Source organism: Lytechinus pictus, chromosome 2, assembly GCF_037042905.1.
Source record: "Lytechinus pictus isolate F3 Inbred chromosome 2, Lp3.0, whole genome shotgun sequence".
Classification (NCBI taxonomy): domain Eukaryota; kingdom Metazoa; phylum Echinodermata; class Echinoidea; order Temnopleuroida; family Toxopneustidae; genus Lytechinus; species Lytechinus pictus.
In genome coordinates, this window is record NC_087246.1 from 58,922,174 (window position 1) to 58,937,024 (window position 14,851).

At 35.5% G+C, this 14,851-nt stretch overlaps 1 protein-coding gene across 1 annotated transcript; it reads right to left on the reverse strand.

Annotated features, from left to right (window-relative positions):
- Positions 1 to 2,703: 2,703 nt before the first annotated feature.
- On the reverse strand, positions 2,704 to 14,509 carry LOC129253893 (inositol monophosphatase 1-like). Its single transcript, XM_054892329.2, has 7 exons — positions 14,332 to 14,509; positions 11,043 to 11,176; positions 10,047 to 10,151; positions 8,754 to 8,908; positions 8,270 to 8,378; positions 6,674 to 6,825; positions 2,704 to 6,119 (listed from the first exon to the last, which is right to left on the reverse strand). The coding sequence occupies exons 1-7, from the start codon at positions 14,425 to 14,427 to the stop codon at positions 6,013 to 6,015; spliced, it is 858 nt and encodes a 285-aa protein (XP_054748304.1). The 5' UTR covers positions 14,428 to 14,509; the 3' UTR covers positions 2,704 to 6,012.
- Positions 14,510 to 14,851: the final 342 nt, after the last annotated feature.

Below are 14,851 nucleotides of genomic sequence, written 5' to 3' on the forward strand. Positions count from 1 at the left end.
GGAAAAGAAGGGGCATAGAAAGAGAAAACGCGGTATATTAGAAACACTGAAGGGGAAGCCATTAGAGGGAGAGGGGTTAAGGGGGGCAGGGAGAGAGAAAGAAGACTCAAAGACGAAGATGAAGGCGTTGACACAATGTTTTGGAGGGATGTGGAAAAAAATGACCAAAATATTCGGCGCGATCTGCACACCGAAAAATATTAAATTTTGTGCTAGGAGAGCGTCGTAAAATTGACAGTTTGTATGATGAACAGTGTATCAATGGTAAGTGTAATGTTTTGTAGTGACTTCCAATTTGCTTTTTGGAATATTTATTTGCATCAGTTTACCAAGTTGACAATTTTGCGGCGAGCTCCGCGAGCAAAATTCTGTATTATGTTTTATTATCATCCCTCTAAACACTCTTCTCTTCTGAAACTTTTTTATCACCCCTCGATCTTTCACTACACCCCTCCCCTTTCTTTATCTATTTCTCCCTCTACCCCCCCCCCTTCTCCTACTCCGCCTTTCCTTTATATCCCAAACATCTTTCCTGGTTTTAACTCCTCTCTTTTTTCTTGTCCTCCTGAGCAACTACTTTTTTTTCCATCCCTCTTTCTACTTTCCACAGATCTCATTTCATCACATCCTTTTTCTAACCGCGTGCTATTTAACCTGTTGCATCAGTGCCATGATGAAAAAAAAAGTTTTGACAATCATAAATACAACAAAAATAGTCGATGAATAAAGTGAAATAATAAAATCTAACTATCAAAGGCTATAACAAAAATAAATAATCATCGAAATCCTCAAAACAGCATTACATTTTCAATACTGTATTTTCTTGACACATATACACAATATTAAAAAAAAACAGCGAATATAATTCAGAAACATTATCATACTAATAAAAATATAATGTAATTATTGGGAGATTTGCCACAAATCCTAATACAATTCTGAAATCGCAGATTCAATTCACATTTCATATGGGGACTAATAAAGGATGATCATCAATAACTGAAGCATGCCTTACACTAAAGATCAATGGAATGTCTCTACCTATATATACACATTCTAAAACACAAACAAGTTATGCTTTCGCTTTGCATTAGAAGTTATCAATACTGAATGCTATTAAAATCAGCAACCTCCAACAAAGTTTCTCCCACAAGCAATTACACGAAATGTTATATGCAGGAGTGGTTTCATAAAGCTTTCCGTCAAGTTATGCAAAGCTTCACACAATACAGGAATATGACAAGCCAATTAGTTTCTCATTTATCATTAGTTTTAATAATAATCATGTTTTACATCGGAATGACATTTTTAAATTCTTTACAGAACTGCCATCTCCAGGGGAGCATTTCATCAACATTTTTGTAAGACAAGTTGTCATTTCCGACAACTTTCCTTGATTTTGATTGGCTGAGAAGCACTGTTACTTTGGTAACTGTCTTATAAGATGAGACAAGTCCTTTCATGAAACGCTCTCCAGGTAGCCCACATTGCTCCTGCATCGTATTTCATTTGCCACGGTATAAAATGAGATTAATGCAAACACTTTTAAACGGAGGACATATACACTGTATATATTTGGGGTCATTTGATACTAAATATTCAATTTTCTTGCAAATTTATGTGCAACAATTCACAACAGCTTCATGAAAAATCTCCAAATGGTTTCAATTTGTAAGGAATGTTGATGCAAATTCTAAAGGTATGCTTATAGTGATCTTTTGTAATTTCCATTGCACATAAAGAAAATAAACCAGCAAAAAACTGTTCACAAAATTACAAATGAATACAAATGTGCAAATAATGGTTAATAAGCTCAAATTAATATACAGTGCGTCCCAGAAAAAACGACACCGAGATTAAGCAATGATTTATCATAACTTAATCACAAATACAATAGACAAATGACCTATCAATGTAAAGCTTAGAATCTCCTCTTTCATCTGATATTATTTAGATTATTCCTTATCCACGCATGAGTGAGCAAAAACAATTTGAAGAAAGGATACCAACAACTCATTTGGCGGGAGGTATCTGAATTTCAAAAAGAAAATCACATGCCTAAAAAGTTCAATATCTGCTCTTTTATTTGATACCTTAATCACAAAAAATGGTCAAGAAGTAAAAAAGTTATGTTCCCTCGAAACAATGCTTGTATTTCCATAATTTCATTAAATAAACGTGTTTTCACCGGTTTCCCACAGAAGCCATCGCATGGTTAACAAAAGACTTAATGCATGGCTGATCGTCAACAAAACGGAGTGTCAAGTGAGTTTAAACGCTAGCCTGTAGAACCTCTTAATTTTATGAAATTATTGAAATTCAAGACTTATTTCAAATAACCATAACTTTGTTATTTTAAGACCATCTCCTGTAATTGAGGTATCATATTAAAGAGCAGATATTGAACTTTTTAAAAATGTGGTTTTCTTTTTGAAACTCAGATACAGCCCGCCAAATGACTTTTTGGTATCCCCTCTTCAAATTGTTTTTTGCTCACTCATCCGTGAATGAGAAATAATCTAATTAATTCCAGATGAAAGAGGAGATTCTAAGCTTTACAATGGTAGGTCATTTGTCTATTGTATTTGTGATTAAGTTATGATAAATCATCGATACATCTCGGTTTCGTTTTTTGTGGGACGCACTGTATATATATATATATATATATATATATATATATATATTATATATATATATATATTTATATTGAGGGCAAGTTCACCCCAACAATTTTAGTTTAATAAAAAGTGGAACATTACTGGTGATTTTTTTTAATGAAATTCATTGATGAAATAAAGAGATTCATGAATTTTAATTTTTTCTGATAGTTAGTCTCACAGTTTCAACAAAGAAATTATTCTGTTTTGTAATATAAAGGAAAGCAAATAAAAAAGGCAACGATAGTCAAAACTGACTAGTTTGCCTATTCAAAATAACAACAACAACATACCCTTTTGCTCCAGTCACACTAACAGACTCCAAACTGACCAATGGTATGTCAAAGGAAATAATAATTGATAGCTTTGGTCAGTATGGATTCAGCCAGTGTGACTGTGGCCTTAGTAAGTTACTAAATAACATTAAAATTACAAACATTAAACTAGGGCTAGTATCCAATTGGATTTTTTTGTATTCTACTTAGCTAAGAATTTAAGCAGAGTCATATTCAATCCAATACTTACCAATTAATTTAAGAGACATTTTGAGCCAAATCTCTTAAAAATATTGTATATATAAAAAAGTGTCTGCCACAGCACTTCCACATTACGTTACTTTGTCTTCTCAAAAATAAAACATGTTGCAAATTGCATGAATCGAATACTAAAATTATTTTTAAAAAGTATTTCATCTCATCTAAATTGATGAATATATTCTGATTTATGTAGCAAACTGAATACTGGCACAAATATGAAGAATGACAATAACTGATATATAAAACAAAATCTTTGCAAGTATATAGGATACAAATTTATCCACTACATTGGCATGATATGAAACTCATAGTGCATGCTCTGGAGTTGAATATACAGCAAACTTTTCATCTACAGCTTCAGATATTTTTTAATGAATCATTAAGGGCAGAATATAAAATAGAAACAAAGTTCTACATCTAGTGATCCAAATTTCATGGTATACATGCATTTGACAATAATAATCAGGTACTATAAGATATAAGGTGGGTAATCAGATATGTAAGAGCTATCAAAATTATTTGTGAAAGAAAATTTATAGAAGAAATTATGTCATTCATTCTCTTGTGACATTTCAAACGGATTACACAACAGTGAGGATTGTGAATGTGACCCATCCAATAACCTTTCCTCATATGACAGAGAGCTAGATCTACATTTCATTTGAAAATATAGACAAAAAAAAACAAAATAGTGGAGATGTCATATCTGAATTTAAGGTCCACAATTCTAAAAGCATGAACATAATATAGATTCAAAGTAGCAATTCAAATCATTTTTATTTTCCCGCAAATCATCTTGAGTTGATATTAATATTGACCCTGAGAAATCTCAATTGAAATCTTTGGCAGTTCACAGCACTGGACCACAAATACACAAACCTATTACATGATATTGAGTTTCAAGAAATCTTCTTAATATCTTGTTAATTGTTGTGTTGCCTGTGTTTTTACTTGCTTATATATTGTAATGCTTGAGTTGAGTATATCCATACATTGCCCAATCACAATTATTATTAACATACATACACTGCAATACTCAGCCAGCATAGGGCTCACTAAAGCATGACATTATGACAAATTTGGTGACAAAACGAGTCATTTCTTTTGATATTGTACATCAACCCATAGTCTTCAAGGTCTAAATCACTCAAGATGGTACATGAGCATGAGCTAAACATTCTAAGTGTCTTGAGGTCCTGGCAATATTAATGTAATGAATGAATGAAAATGTGAGCTAATATTTGAAAGCAATACTGAATGATCCCCCAGCTCAGCCATTAGTCTGTGACTTTCACTAACTATTGTTATAAGCTTACAAATTCCTTGCATTTGATTGGCCCTGAGCAAATTTGTCTGTGAAAATCACTTGACTATTTCCTTCATGAAATCCTCTCCTGGTGAGGACACATACCAACACGTGGAGCGCCTCTGGCAGTCTTGCCTGCATTACGTGATTCAATATAGCAGCAATGCTGACTATGAAAACGAATATATAATAATAATTATTCACAAAAAACACCATTCGTATAATACTAAGTTCATTGACCCTAAATTACATTTGACCTTGATCATGTGACCTAAAACTTATGCAAGATGATCAGTGATACTTGATTACCCCTATGTCCACATTTCATAAACTATATCCATAAACATTCAAAATTATCATGGAAATTTAACAATTGCTCCCAACATGGCCCAAGTTCATTGACCTTAAATAAATAACCTTTGACCTTGGTCATACATATGACCTGAAACTCGCAAGGAATGTTCAGTGATACTTGATTACTCTTAAGTCTAAGTCTTATGAACAAGATAAAAAACTTTCAAAGTTACAATAAAAGAAATACCCCAACATGGCCAAAGTTCATTGACCCTAAATGACTTTTGACCTTGGTCATGTGACCTGAAACTCGGGCAGGGTGATAGGTAATATTTGATTACCCTTATGTCCAAGTTTCATGAACTAGGTCCATATACTTTCTAAGTTATGATGACAATTCAAAAACCTAACCTTAGTTAAGATTTCAATGTTGATTCCCCTAACATGGTCTAAGTTCATTGACCCTAAATGACCTTTGACCTTATTCATGTGACCTGAAACTCAGGCAGGAAGTTCAGTAATACTTGATTACCCTTATGTCAGAGTTTTATGAACTAGGTTCATATACATTCTATTATTCTAAGTTATGATGTCATTTAAAAAACTAAACTTAAGGTTAAGATTTTAATGTTGACGCCGCCGTCAGATAAGAGGTGCCTATAGTCTCGCTCTTTTATGCAGGCGCGACAAAAATATGTATTTTTAAATTTAAATTCAAATTTTCTGCAGGTTTCATAGTTTTTTTTTAAATATATATATACAAATGAATCCATTCTCATCTTGACTTTTATATGCTCAAAATGTAATATGATGTTTATGAACAATGCATGGAAATAAGAGCATGAGTAGTTTGAGTACATATATTTCACACTCTTGACTAGTACTGTATACCATTGCACACTCCCAATAGAGGATTAGTGTGTTCTCTAGGTTGGGATACAATGTTGGAGTTTCTCATTATCCTTTAATAATGCTAGCAATTTCACATGGTTACTGATGCTGCTGCCCTCTCAAGACAGTGTTCCAACTTTCAAGTAACGACAAAAGGAAATGTCACTGACAGTCATGGATGTCTTGTACTTTAAAAAAGAGTTGTCCTAAAACCCATGTTTACAACACTTCATTAACTATATATACATCTAGATAAATTACCAAATATAGTTCTCAAAAATCGATCCTCTGCATACATTAACAGCTGATGAAGTGGTACTTCTTCTGTTCAGTCCCTCTCAAAGTCTATATGAGTGAGCAGTTGGGAGACTGTATGGACCAGCTTTTGGCTGCTTCCGCAGATGATCTGTCTTGACATAATATCCAAGGGGCCCCCTGATTATAAAATGAGATCAGCAAAAAATGATGTTTACTCTTTGAAAGAGTAGATAAAATGTCTTCACACAGCTCAGCATGCTTTTCTCATGCCCCCCCCCCCCCACACACACACACAAAGGGAAACCATGGGCCCATTTCTCAACACTGTCATAAGTCTAATTTCTTGACTAATTTGGAGATAGTGTGCTACTTGTCTGCAAACCATGGCATGAAACCCTCTCTGCATTGATCGAAAAACAACAACTTGACTAAATATTCATGAGAACTCTAACCCTGTCACATTCAATAGTACTATGCACACAAAATATACATACAATTTTGTAAAACATGTTTAAAATCATTGATTAGGAATTTAGCAGATTATGATACAACAAGAAGTGGTGAGATTTTAAATGTTTTTTTTCATCATTTCATTTTCAACTCTTAGTGTCAATTGTTCAGTTGAACAACTTTGCACAATACTTTTTCTACATTGTCATCTACATCACATGGACATCAGGAAACACTTGAATATTAAGTTTTCTTATTTTAGTACACCCAGTATAACCTACCCTTAGGATCTGCACAGACTCCCCCAGCCTCTTCCAGAATCACAGCAGACGCAGCCATATCCCAACAGTGGATGCCATATTCCACATAGAGGTCGCTATCACCACGGGCCACATGACACATGTTCAGAGCTGCAGAGCCAAGCGACCTCACACTGGGGTAAAGGATCAAAAGAAAAGATTCCCAAAATTCATTCATCTGAATTTTATAAAGTCATGGCTGTTAACAGTTTAATCAGTTGTGAGATAACCCAATATTATTAACGGTTGTGTGTGATGATGACAATGTTTCTCGGTGGGTGTGTGTGTGTGAATAAGCATATCGCGCTTTTTCCCCTCTTCATCTGATGTGTACATATTAATTACTGTATTTTTTGGAGGCTTCTTATTTTCAAGTGTAAACTTTTTGCTGCCCTCGTTTTCTTGTACTGATATTTCCATATACGAATGTACAATTTGATGATGTTTTAATTATTATCAAGAATAAATTGAATTTGAATTGAATTGAATAGATCTAAATCAGGGATCGGTCAAAATTCCATCACATGACACATGTTCAGCGCTGCAGAGCCAAGCAATCTCACACTGGGAGGAAAGGATCCAAAGTCAAGTCCTTTTCAGGACAAAACATAAGCCCACACAAGAAAACATGGCGTACCGCGAACCCTCTACATTGATTATATCTTTGCAATGGAAACCTTCAGAAGTTACTTCTCCGCCATCAGTTTTCATGGGGAATTCAATACCAAAGGCCCGTATTCGAAAGTCCAGTTTTACTCAGACCATGATGTAACTCACCACATAAAAAATAACAGGGTTCTGGCTCTTTGAAATAATGTTTGTATTTCCATAATTATTGAACAAATATATTTTAACAGATATCCTATGGTAGAAGACTATGCAAGGCTGATTGTCAACAAATTGGAGTGTCGAAAGTCTGACAGCTTGCAAGTAAAATGTCTTAATTTAATAAAATTATTGAAATTCAAGCTTGATTCCAAATACATGTAAACAGAACTTTATTATTTCTTGACAATTTTCTGTGTTTGAGCTATCAAATTAAATAGCACATATTGAACTTTTTAGACATGTGATTTTCCTATTGAAATTCAGTTACACCAGACTAGTGACTGTTTCTTCAAATTGTTTTTACTCATTCATGCTTGAATGAGGGATCTTCTGAATGTGCACCAGGTAAAAGAAGAAATCCTAAGCCTTACAATGATAGGTATTTTTTCAATTGTATTTGGGATTAAGTTAAGGGGAGGTTGCACGGATGCACTGTACATGTATGCTTGATGTTTTTTTATCATCAAATTTTTTCTTTGACTCAGTATATTTTGGAGAAAATTTGTGGGGTGCATTACGTAATGTTTGTCATAAAACTCATTCTTTCCAGGGGACCACTTTCATGAAAGTTAACAACAATGACAAGTTATCATTTTCCAAAAATTACCAAAGTTACAGTCAGACATTTGAGGATGTCATCCTCTTAAAACCAAAGAAAGGTCTGACAGCTTGTCAAATAAGAAATGTTGATGAAATTCCACCAAGGATGATGGTCAACACCAAGAAGCTGAAAATGATATAATTTCTCACCCATGAACACCATTCTTTACAACTGCCTCTATATTCTTCAGCTTCGCGTCTATGTGCTCTTGCTTCCGACTAGACCCTATCTCTGTCATCACCAGTGACTGTTTTATATCTGAGAAATAATAATCAAATAATTGAAAAATTCAAGAAAATAATGAAAAACAAGATTTGTTAAATACAACTCACCCACTCTGAAATCCTAATTAAATGATTAGCTTTGATTGGATGTGGGCACTAATATGTTTTTTTTGGGGGGACCTTTCATTTTTTTCCTGAGTGGAAAGCATGCTCTATTTGACAGCCCTATTCACTGTTTTTGCCCTTTCTTTTTTCCCTCACTCTCTTTGGTTTTCTCTCACCTCACCAACCACCCCCCCCCCCACTTTCTCTCTCCCTGTCACTCAATTGTTATAGTTAAACACTTTTATACTCTGCTTTCTGGGACACTCTGTATAATCTAATATGATCACTATCATCATTAGAATACCTTCTTGTCCTGAGCAGTGGATCTGAGCATCATTGCAATAAGCCCCCTTGCCTCTGATGGCAGTGAACATTTCATCTAAGATTGCGTTGTATACCACTCCGGCAACTAAGTTTTTGTTGATGGCCAGGCCAATGCAGACAGCAACAAATGGAAAGCTAAATGGAGAAGAAAAGAATATACTCTTTTGTTAGAATCAACTTTGCCACAAATACCTATTATTACCTACTCTTCTAATGATTTTATATCAATGGACTCCAATGATTTAATATGCATCTCCTTCCATATGCATATACATGTTTTGTTAAAGAGAGTCTTGATGTATAAAATTTGTAAATTGGGGTATCAAAATCATGATTTTTTTTTTAATTCAGACACTGTCCTCCATGTGACTTTTTGCTATCCATTTTTCAAATTGTGTTTGCTCACTTTTAATAAGATGGAATGGAAAGAAGAGACTCTGAGCTTTACAATGATGGGTAATTTGTCTAAGATTTTTTTTTATAAAGGTATGATAAACCATTCAAATTCTTGGCTTCATTTATTCTGGGATGCAAAAGTGAACAGAAAGTAATCAAAGGATTCATCGTTGGGGATAAAGGTAAATTATAAGTTGTTCATGTTTCACCAACAACGGTAACACAGCACCTGCTGCGTGATGCCTGCCTATGAAACATGAACAACTTATCATTTACCTTTATCCCCAACGGTGAATCCTTTGATTATCTAATAAAATATGGGATAGTTTGAACCCAGATCACTATTAAAGGGCACTCCGGTGGTCCAGAGGTTATGCCACTGGTGTAGTAATCCAGAAGTCATGGGTTCGAATCCCACCCAGTCTGCATATGATTTGTTTTCATAAGCAGGCATCACGCAGCAAGTGCTGTGTTGACCTTGTGGGTGAAACATGAACAACTTATCATCAACAGAAGTTATTGCAAAAAGGAAGAAAATTAAAAACATGGAAATTTCATGAAATTTTGCAAATTTTCTTTATCAAGTGTGCATTTTTCTAAATAAAAATTAATAAAAAAATAACTCTCCGCAAAAATGCATTCATCATTACTTTTCAATTAGGCTACAAGACATGTATTGTGGGTAACAAGTTTGGTTGTATCAAACTATAAATAAAATCCACGGTTAAATTTGTAAATTTAGGTGATAGACGGAGGAGATCTGAGGAGGCTGTGTCAGTTATAATTGGCTGCTAAGCCCCGTTTCCATGGTAGTTGCTATAATGGCAAATTTACAATAGTTGTAACTCTTACTGACACAAACCCTGATCAAGCTTACCTATGGACAAAGTTTGTAGTTCCGTCAACGGGATCGATGATCCACGTAGGTGCATCAGTTAACTCAATCTTCTGACCTGCAGCTACGCTCTCCTCACCTATAAAGCTGGGTCAAAAAAAATATGGGGAATCATTGAGACTGCATTTTGGAAATGTCTTTTGCATGTTCATCTACTGTACATATAGAGACAGAGGGGAAAGATTTGTTGATGTAGTCACAATCTAAAACAATGATACTACTTCTACCACTACTACTATTTCTGCTGTTGTAACAGCTACTGCCATTATTACCTACTCTATTCTGCACTTACTCATTCTACTGCATTGGTTGCTAACAAACAGCTTTTCTCGTTCTTACCCTCTGATGTCTGTCTGTCTGGTATTGTCATTTTTGTTACAAAAAGTCCATGACTTCACTACTTTGCTACTCATCTTAGTAGTAAGATAAAAATTGTAAAAGGTGCAACCGGTAAATTGCCAATTCGTCTACTGCCAACTCGTCCACTCACCACATGGTCTACTTTAATTTAGTCTAATGCCATTCCGTCCATCGACATTTCGTCTTACAACCATTTGGTCCATTAACCATTTGGTCCATTAACCATTTGGTCCAATCATCACTTCGTCTAATCAACATTTTGTCTATGACCATTTAGTCTCAGTTGGTCTAATATCCATTTCATTTTCATTCATTTTGCACAATTTCACACTTAGTCCAATTAGACCAAATGGCATATAGAATAAATGGCTATTGGACCAACTAGTTATTAGACAGAATGGCATTAAACCAAATGAAAGTAGACCATGTGGTGAGTGGACGAACTGATGGTAGACCAAATGATAGTAGACGAATTGGCATTAGACAAAATGGAAATAAACCGTGCCACCATCATCACATCACAATGCCATTCAATCACTTCACATCATTACAAGAGATGATTTAGTACACTTCTTCTCAATAGCTGGAGGCACATAAATCATGCACTTGATTGCTTACCAATGGTCAGGGAATTTTTCTTGCAGGGTACCTATAATCTTTTTCTCCACTAGCTGATCTGTCTCTGTCACTAGATCTGCAGCGGAACTTTTGATTTCCACCCTCTTCTCAAGAAGATATGCTTCCTTGATTTTCTGTCAAATTAAAAGGGGGGAGAGATTCCAGTACCGTGTGTTAAACAAAGTTCTAAATAATTTCTAATCATTCTATATGTCATATATCTGCAACAAGATTTCATTTCAAAATAAGACAATTAATATTTAATTTGCATAAACATTTTGACATGAAATCACCTTTATGCCAGAGTTCTAGCCCTGAATAATGTAAATGGGCTAGAACTTCATTTCCGACATATATATAGAGGCAGCTACATCATGCCGCCCTCTATATGCGTGTCATACATGTAGCTTAGCTGTACTACTAAAGAGTGTAAGATGGCGGTGTAAACTTCGGTAAGTTACATCCCATCTCATAATAAATTTCTGGGTTTTTAATGTACACGTATATTTTTTTTTAAACACTGTAATCAATAATAAATAAATGTCGGAAATGAAGTTCTAGCCCATTTATCACCCATTACCCAAAGCAAGCAACTCTACCATGGGATAATGAGTCATAAATGCCAACGATAAATGATTACTTTTTAGTATTCTAAAAAGATTGTATCAAAATTACGGGCCAATTTTCCAAAATGAAACGGCACTTCCACTGCCCCACTCACAACTCAAAAATCCATTGCGTAAACACATTTGTAGTGCGAGGTTAGTATAGCATACTAACCTCGCAATACATGTGAGTGATGCTATATGGCAGCGTATCCTATTGCCGCACACCTGTATTTCAGTGCTTTAAAAATGACAATTAGAGGAAATACATGTACAATAAAGAAAAATTCGCACTTGCTATTCCAAATATTATGAAAATTATAAATACGGTATAATTATTTTATATTTACCAACCGTTTTCTTTGCATCGCACTTGCCGCATACCTCTCCGCGAAAAACAATTATTTTTGTGTGTGACAAATAAGCCTACATCATGATTCCGGACGTGCGCCGGACGGTTGAAGATATTCTTGATTAATAATGATGTAATTAAGAATTGGGGTGATGTTTTCTTCATATATCATATCATGAGTGAATTCTAAGTTATTGTTTGCTTTTTCACATCGAATCTGAGTAGATGTTAGTAATAAATTTGCGTTTGCTAACTAATCTTATTGTTCTTTTTAGCTGCATGTTCCATGGCTTTATCCAATGGGTTTCCAATATTATTATGCTCGTTCACGAGTATCAAGTTCTATCGATGCACTGTATACGGTATACCTTGAACTAGCCAGCGCCGTCGATTATCACCCACAATAAACCACACCTCAACATTCGATCGAGGAGTGGACGAGATTGAAATTTTTCTTATTGTACTTCCCCAACGTTACGTGACGCTCGCGTCCGTAACGTTGGGAAGTACAATAGGAAACAAGATGGCGGCGTAAACATCGGGCAAGTCTCTTCCGTCTTTTCACAATATTTTTCTCATTTTTTAAAATGAATTCTTGTTTAAAAATAACAACGGGAGCGTAGAAATGTCGGAAATAAAGTTTTATCCCATATACATCATCATCATCATCAGTAGAGGCGCACGGCCAATATTGGAGACTGTCTCCAATGTGGGAGATTATCTCCAATATCAGAGACTTTTGTAAAGAATTTGGGTATCCAATTTCAGAGTCTCCAGTTTTGGAGACCAATTTCCTTTGTTTACATTTGCTGCAAAATGATTACCTTGGCGGCAAATAAAAATGTGATAAGCAGATTCCTCATGAAAAATTACCCCTTTTCACCGTCTACACTAAAAATTCACCGTCTACTTTTGTTTTGATAAGGATTTTTGTTGTCAATCACAGTTCACACACTAAACAAATGAAATGGGCTTCTGACCTTAGTGAGACAAAAATTTGGGTGGAAAAAATCATGCTTTTGTTGGTGTTGTTTCTTTTGTCCTTTTGCAAAGCAAGTCTCCCATGTGGGAGATTGTCTCCCCTATTTATTGGAGAGAGTCTCCCATATTGGCCGTGCGCCTCTAACTTTACTGATCATGATTTATTTTTTAGAGCTAGATCTTTAGTTTTATTTTTAGAAGGAAAGTAGAAATCTCGGGGGTGAAAGTTTCAGGTTTTGGGGTCCTTCGTGTAGGTGAATAGGAAGGACTCCCTGGCTTCATTGAGAGTAAGCCTACGTTAGTAAATGATTTTTACTCTCAAGAAGCCGCCTGGCTACCACTCCTAGTACCAATGAGGTCCAACATTACATGTATGGACCTCATAGGCGACATCAGTAGTATTTTTGGTTAGAAATCTCTGAGAACAGGATATCTAAACATTATATCACAAGTACAAGCTATAATTCCTTTCTCTTATTTAAATTATAATTTTATAGTGTAAATGCATCGTTAGCAACAACAAAAAATGAAGGGGAACTTACATTTTCACGGCTTTTTCCTGATTTTCTGGGCAGCTGCTCTTCTCTTCTGACTCGCGATCGAAGCTGATATGAAGATCACGTGATTCGCGTTCTCGTCAGCTGATCGGTTGGTTATTCTTTTCGTCAGACGTTAATAATATATATTTTATAATGCTAGCATTCATCGCTAATTTAGGTGAAAGAGATTGAAGTTAAACAGCGCCAGGTCGGAATCATAATTATTTTGGAAGAGTGTATTTATACACTCGATCTCATACCTGACGTAGACGGCGCTATTCAACAAATGCACAATCTTCAATATAAAAAATAAAACAGAAAGAACGCCTTGAACACAGGCCAAAATGCCTAACGATTTCTCCGCGGCATTAACAACTATCGTAAAGGGCGCTCCATTTATCAATAAAGATGGACGCTAAGCTGTCTATGGCGACAAAATTTTCCGCAAATATTTACGAAGAATTGTGAGAAATGGTCTGAAAATGCAACAAAAGAACCGGTGAGTACCGATTAAACATTATTAAATTTGTAAATAGATTATACATACCTTGTAGATTTAGTTTTTAAGGTGATATTAGTGCTTAGTTCTAAGCTAGGGAGGCCCAAACGCGCGTGAGTGGAGTCCCAGTTTATTAGCACGGGTAAGTATTGGGGTGTCGCCTAGAGTGCCTGGCTACGTGTGAGTGATTTCACCAAACTCCCTAGGCCTACTACAACATAAAAATCAACGTATGGGACAAGGAAAACAATAAAAGGCAGCCATAGGGCCTAGCTCAGGCACATTAAATCTACATTGAATAGCTTTATTTTACCTGACCAGCTAGTCTAGCTACGTCAACGGCAGCCTCGAGGAAATTCATCACATCTTCATCATCGAACTTAACCAAATCTGGGGATGCATCAGCCATATTTCCAGATGATATTTGATGTTTTAGTTCAAGTTCAACAGGAAGATATAAACTAAGGTACGTAGAGGGCGTCAACACTTCAACAAGTGGAGGTGCCGTGGCCGAGCGAATGGTCTCAGGCGCATCAACTTGAAGTCCGGAGCTCGATACCCGCCGGCGGAACCTATATATGCCCGTGAGCCCGTGAGCAAGGCATTTAATCGACAATACTCTTTTATCCTGCATTCAGACATGGCCCGGGGAAGCGTGGATGCTGGGATGCTGAAGCACCCTTACGATTTTCATTGGGGGTGTTTTTCACAATTTTTCAATGTGTTGAAATTAATGTCAAATTATGGCATAATTTTGTTTGCCAGAATTTTTGTTTATTCGCCAGAGTTTGTTTGATGAACCAAATTCACACCACAATTAAAAAACGAATAGT